At 39.0% G+C, this 6,554-nt stretch overlaps 1 protein-coding gene across 2 annotated transcripts in view; it reads right to left on the bottom strand.

Annotated features, from left to right (window-relative positions):
* Window positions 1–1,947: 1,947 nt before the first annotated feature.
* Fmr1nb (FMR1 neighbor) overlaps window positions 1,948–6,554 on the bottom strand; it is a 38,894-nt gene continuing 34,287 nt past the window's right edge. For both annotated transcript variants that reach the window (XM_021153643.1, XM_021153645.1), the window contains 2 exons: window positions 2,920–3,008; window positions 1,948–2,083 (listed from right to left, as the gene is read on the bottom strand). In XM_021153643.1, coding sequence (XP_021009302.1) covers window positions 2,067–2,083; window positions 2,920–3,008 — 106 coding nt within the window. In that variant the 3' untranslated portion in view covers window positions 1,948–2,066. The remainder of the gene's footprint in view (window positions 2,084–2,919; window positions 3,009–6,554) is intronic.

Below are 6,554 nucleotides of genomic sequence, written 5' to 3'. Positions count from 1 at the left end.
TAGCTCTGTATCCTATTTTTAATTAGGGTTATGTGTTTCTCTGGCATCTAACTCTTGAGTTTTTTGTGTATTTTGGATATTAGTCCTCTATCAGATGTAGGATTGGTAAATATATTTTCCCAATCTGTGGATTGCCGTTTTGTCCTATTGACAGTCTCCTTTGCCTTACAGAATCTTTTCAATTTTATGGGTCCCATTTGTCAATTTTTGATCTTCGAGCATAAGGTTCAGCCTTTAAAGGCTAGGCTCACAACCAAAAATATCCTACATGCTTATCTCTACAAAAGGGGAAAGATAGCACTGCTACAGGCCAGAAGGGGACAGACCCACCATGTCCTTGGATCTGCCTTGGGTGATGAAACTGCCTTTGTCCAAAAGCATCATCTGACTATAGACATTCGAGACAAGCACATGCTGAGATCCACAAATGACAACCTTGGGTCCATTAAGTAGCAGATGAACTCTTCAGTAGCTTGAGGAAATTTCCATGATAGTAGGGAAAACGTTATATCTATTTATTCAAATGTTGTTTAAGACCAAGGTTCATAACCTCACAAACTATGTACAAAATCTACTGAGCAATCAACTGGTTCAATAATCCCTTGGCTTCCCAGCCACCACCCCTCACTAACCCTCTGGCCTGTGTTATGTTTTATTTTACACCCCACCCACTCAAAATTTGTACTACAAATAACATGAGATAGTCACTCCAATGAAACCTCCCCTTTATAAAAAGAAAAATGAGGAGTTGTGGGGCAAGTGGAACCATGTCACCAGATAGAAAAACTGGTAAGGTCAGGCACATTATGGAATCCCAGCAGTTCTCATAATTGAGAATAGGCTTTGAATCTGCTCCCTACCAGGCTCCTGACCTGGAGCATGTGACCATGACACCCTAACTAAGAAGATCATGTCAACTGGTTGCATAGCATGGAGCCCAGAGTTCTCCATGATAGTGAAGATGCCCCCCCCCCACCCGGCCCCAGTGTTTGGCCAATAAGCTTCCCTTCCTGGACATTCTTTCCTGTAAAAAGGTATTTAATCTCTGGTCCACCCTGAATAAGTTGTATGCACCCATTTTTCATGATGAATAAACAGTTTGGACAAGCAAGGACTGTCTTTCTTATCAAGAACAGCCATGGGGAGAAAGCCTTTGTGTGACAGAGGCCCCCACCTACCTAAGTCTCCAGCAGAAGGGCCCTCTGACACTCACCCTGTACTAAACTGGATTTCCCCCTCCCCCAACGCTGGGATCATCACCAGCCTGAGTCCCCCACCCCCATTCTCAGCTCTTCACTGTTCCTAGCATCTGGGTGTCCTCAGCCTCAACCTGTGACATTACTCATCTGGAGAGACAGGGGCTGGAATCCCCATCCTAGGCTGTGTTCTGCCTCCCCTGAGTGGTATGTTAGCATGTCCCACAAGCCCAGCATCCTGATGGCAGCAAGGATGGAATATAGCCTAGCACCTCTGCCCCATGTCTGCCCCAGGGGCATACACACCCCAGCAGCCAGGCAAAACACAGACCCACAGGTTATAGTTAATTTCATAAAGAAGAAAATGATCTTCAAAAGTTTTATTTTGTATGTGTGAATGTGTGATATATGTGTTGGGGGTATGTGGATAAACACACTCTATGAATGTGAGGAGGCCAAAAAAAGAGTTTCAGGTGTCATGTTCTGTCACTTCTGGCCTTATTCTCTTTAGGCAGGGCCTCTCACTGAACTTGGAGCTAGACTTACAGCCAGTGGGCTCTAGTGACTGTCTCCAAGTTCCTCCCTCCCCAACAGAGCTGAAGTTAGCATGTGCAGCCAACCATATTTCTGAGTGTTGGGGATTTAAACTCAGACCTTCATGCTTACACTGTAAGCATTTGAACCACTGAGACATTTCTCTGGTCCCAGTTGGAGTACATTTTTTTTTAAACAAAAAGAATCCAGATTCTGATTTGATGCATGCAATGGAACTTTAATTTGATCTGAAACTACAATAAAAGTTGCCTTTCAAAATTTAATTAGATTTGGATGACAAAGTCTCCTCTCTTCTGTCATCGCAGATCTGCATTTTCAATGGGACAGTAAAGCTATGAGAGAAAAACAGAGCAGAGTTAAGCAACTTGAAAGGACTAATAGACACACATATCATAATGTATTATAAAAGTAAATGACAGCAACTCAAGTTTCAAACTAATAAACTGTATATACTGATCAACATGTCTGATAAACACATGGATCTGATTTTGTACTTTTACCTGTTTCTTATACTACTGCTCCTTAAATATGCACAATGCAAAATTAAAAGGAGTAGAAAAAGGGGATCTCACCTCATAATTATTTTCCATGAACTCACATAAAGTCTTAAAGATGTGCCAGCCTTTCCTTGGGTAAGTGTTATGCTCAAGACACATTGGTAACTGTGGCCATGATAATTTATTGAATAGCATGGAGAATTAAGAGTCAAAACAGACAATTCCATTTCTTTATTTACTGTAAATAAACTATTCTTTAGCAAAGCAGCACCCAAACACTTGGAACTTCTATTCACTATTTTACTGTCATCAAATATCCCTAGATGTCATACAGTTTCAGGTGATAAACTTTCTGAAATATTTGCCTGTAAAAATAAGTGTTAGGTCAGGCAGTGGTGGCACACGCCTTTAATCCCAGCACTTGGGAGGCAGAGGCAGGCAGAGGCAGAGGCAGAGGATTTCTGAGGTCAGCCTGGTCTACAAAGTGAGTTCCAGGACAGCCAGGACTACACAGCACAGAGAAACCCTGTCTCAAAAAAAAAAAAAAACAAATAAAATAAAATAATATAAAAAATAAGTGTCAGTCAAATATATTAATCATAGCCATAAAAAAAGTTACTAACATCAGTGAGCACTGTTAACTCTGGCCTCCTGCCTCCTCCCTTTATTACCTCTCTCTTCTGATGCCTTCCTTCCTTTAGGCTTCTTCCCTTTTGATTTCTGTTTCTTCAAAACCTTCAACATCCTGTTCATCCTCTTCCTTAAAGGATTAAACCATGTTACAATATGTAAAGTTCAAATGCACCTTTACTTTTGAACAGTAGTAAGAGAGCAACACTATTTGCCCACAATACTAAACTTTCCTGTCTGATTTTTTTTACTTCATTCTAAAAAGAAATATACTTCATTTGGCTCCTTCAAATTTATCATTACACACTATCATTCTCACGAGTCATTGTGGTCATATGATCCTCCACAATCAGTGTGGCATCAAATTCCTCTGTAGCATGAATGGTACCTACTCAAAAATCTCCATACATATTCTCTAATCTAGGACAACTTCCTTTTCACTCCTCCTCCAGAGAGAAGTCCATCCTATGACTGTCAAATCAATAGTAATGGTTTATACTGCATCACTATTACAATTTTCAATGCATTTTAACTTACTTTTGGGATCATTTGTGCAACAAGAACATTATGTGTCAAGATCTTGCCCAGAAACCTCATATAGTTTATCTCACTTAATTCTCACAAAAATCCTAGAAAGTACTGGATTTCCTATTTGGAAATTATCAAACTAGCACTTATACCAGGTATCACTGTACTGTCACACCAGCTAGTACATGCTACCCTCAGGCATGCTACAGAGTATACCACTAATGCCTTTATGTGTATTAATATCCTTATTTAACTTTTATAATCTTTTTAAATTAAAATATAATTACACATTTCCCCTTTCTTTCCTCCAAAGCTCTCCCATGTCCACCCCCTCACATCTGTGACCTTTTAATCATATAGTCCATATAATAGTACTTGTATCTAAAACCTCATTTAATTTTCCTGATGACAAGCACAGGCACTAGCTCTGTCCTTTCCATTTTTTTAGGTAAAGAAACTGAGACACCAATAAGGAAAGTAACTGCCCGGAGGTTGCCACATTATTTAATGGGCCAGGATTCCTGTCCAAACCTAGAAAATGTAAAGTGCATTTTTTTTCTATCTCTCTGTTAAGCTATAACTTTCTCCCCTCTGGGCATGTGATTCCTTTAGGATAGAACATTACCTCAGAAATAATAGTTGATTTGTATTAAGAAATGTTGATTATGGTTTATAAAGCTTTCAGTTTCTAAAGAACCAAACACACATGAAATAGGGGCAATTTTCATGGCAGAGATTATGTAGGGAAACCCAAAGAAGAGAGAGAGAAGGTTAGCATATAAGATTAGAAAGAGAAATCCTATCTTTTTAACTCAGTGCTAAGCAGCATAAGGAATAGAATGTCAAGCCACCCCAAACTGTCCAGAGCAACGTGGCTCTGAGCATGTGGGAGCTAGAGATAAATAAGGCTGCCTTTGAAAGGATGGTTTTGCAGGTAATACTCACTTTTCTTTGCTAAAACTACATTACTGGGCTGTCACTGAGCTCCAATAGGTAAGACAGATGTGAAGGGAAGAAACACTTTTCCCTCAATTAATCATCAAAACATCTCCAGGCATAAAATAAAATAGTGAGTGAAGGCCAAAAATATATTTATATCATTTACCTATTACCTCTTTATGTTGTTATGTTGTTAACTGCAGTCTTGGGGGGAGAGAACTAAAACTACATAGTTCTCAATCTATTAGAGCCAGCTATGGATCAAAATACAAGGGTTTTTTTAAGCATGATGTGATTTACTGATTACGGTTTGACACTTCCAAGGAGCCTTGGGCAGCATTTCATAATAAAATATGTTAACATTTCTATAATAAAATATATGCATATTCAGTTTAAGCAGTAAATAAGGCTAGAAAAAAACTCAGATCAGATTAGATCAATAGCTGTTGTTTAAATGATTTAGAAGAAATATTTAGGTTTATAAAATTTTTAGACATCAAGAATTATAAATAAGAAATTAAGTAAGTTAAGGCTTATATAAGCCTCCTGATTCTGTAACATTAATATATCTTACTTTTCATCATAAATGGCCAGGTGTCCTTTATTCATGTGGTTTATTTTAAATTTGGTGGTATACATTTCACATTTACTACCAATTAAAAATATGGCATAGTCATATTACTTTGAAACCTACTGTGGGCTGAGGAGATGGCTAAGTCAGTAGAAATACATACCACGTAAAACCAAAGAGACCTGAGTTTTGATCCCTAACACCCACATAAAAGAGCCAAGTGTGAAATCCTAACAATATGGTTGTCTAAACAAAACCTGCACAATGATAACACCAGATGGCATTCAAAAGTGGACAGAGGGAATATAGCAAGGTCCCACAAATAAAAAACACAAATAAATAAACAAACAAAGGTCAATTCATTGTTCCCTGGTGAATCAGTCTTCTCCAAAGAAAAGCCCTGATAGGTTATCCAGTCCCAAGTGTTCAGCTCTATGTATCAGTACACTAAATGCACTCAGCAGGTTCTGTGTGTGTGTGTGTGTGTATGTGTGTGTGTGTGTATGTGTGTGTGTGACTTATAACAACAATAATAAAAAAGAAGTCATAAAGTTGGGTGGGAGTAGGGGAACAAGGAGTGATACCAGAAGGGGAGAACGAAGGGTGGAAATTACACCACAATACTCATGGATGAAAATCTCAATAAAGATAAAACATACTTTTAAGGCCAAATATGGTCTCTTGTATGTGTAACACTAGTGGGGTGAGGAGAGATAAGTAGATTTCCAGAGACTTCTACATGCAGTGAGACACTGTATCAAAAGATAATCTGATGAGGGATCAAAGCACACTGATCTCTGTGTGTGCTTTGATATACACTCATATGCACATGTGTGCATACACACATGAACATGTACACAGAAAGAGAGACACACACAGAGAGAGAAAGAGACAGACACAGAGTGAGACAGAGAGCAAGCACATGAGCACTAACTCATCTAGATTTCAAAGGACTTGATTTTCAGTTCATCCTTATCACTAACTTGTCATACTAGGACTGACTAAAAGACAGAGTATGCATGATTAAAGCCCTGCATGATTAGAGCCCCACATCCTACAGTCTGATTGGAGCCTCTTGCAAGCTAAGAAACAATTCCAGCACAATTACCATCTGCTGTAAAGGCTGCTGGCATAAAGCTAATAGTCTTTCCATACACACACACACACACACACACATATATTGGCTATAGGCCCTTACTTTCCCAAGCATTATCTGAAACTCTGAAAACCTTCACCTTGTTTACCTTCCTGTATCTCTGTGTGCTAGACTTTTACCTTATTAATTTTCATTCTACCAGAGGCCCCTTAGAAACCACCCAGTGATAAGACAGTAACTTTGAACCCCATCAAAACAATACTATATATGACTACTGTAAAAAAACAAAAAACAAAAAACCTTGCCTTGCTGCTACATGATACATTTCCATACCTTTAGTACCAACACTCTAGGGGAAAAGACAAGTGGATCTCTGTGAGTTCAAGACAAACTAACCTGGTCTACAAAGCTATCAAAGGCCAAGTAAGTAAGTCAGGGCTATATAGTAAGATCTTGTCTCAAAAATAAAATAAGCCGGGCGTGGTGGCGCACACCTTTAATCCCAGCACTCGGGAGGCAGAGGCAGGCGGATTTCTGAGTTC

Source organism: Mus caroli, chromosome X (genome assembly GCF_900094665.2).
Source record: "Mus caroli chromosome X, CAROLI_EIJ_v1.1, whole genome shotgun sequence".
In the NCBI taxonomy this organism is placed as follows: domain Eukaryota; kingdom Metazoa; phylum Chordata; class Mammalia; order Rodentia; family Muridae; genus Mus; species Mus caroli.
This window is presented reverse-complemented; position numbering and strand designations above follow the sequence as displayed.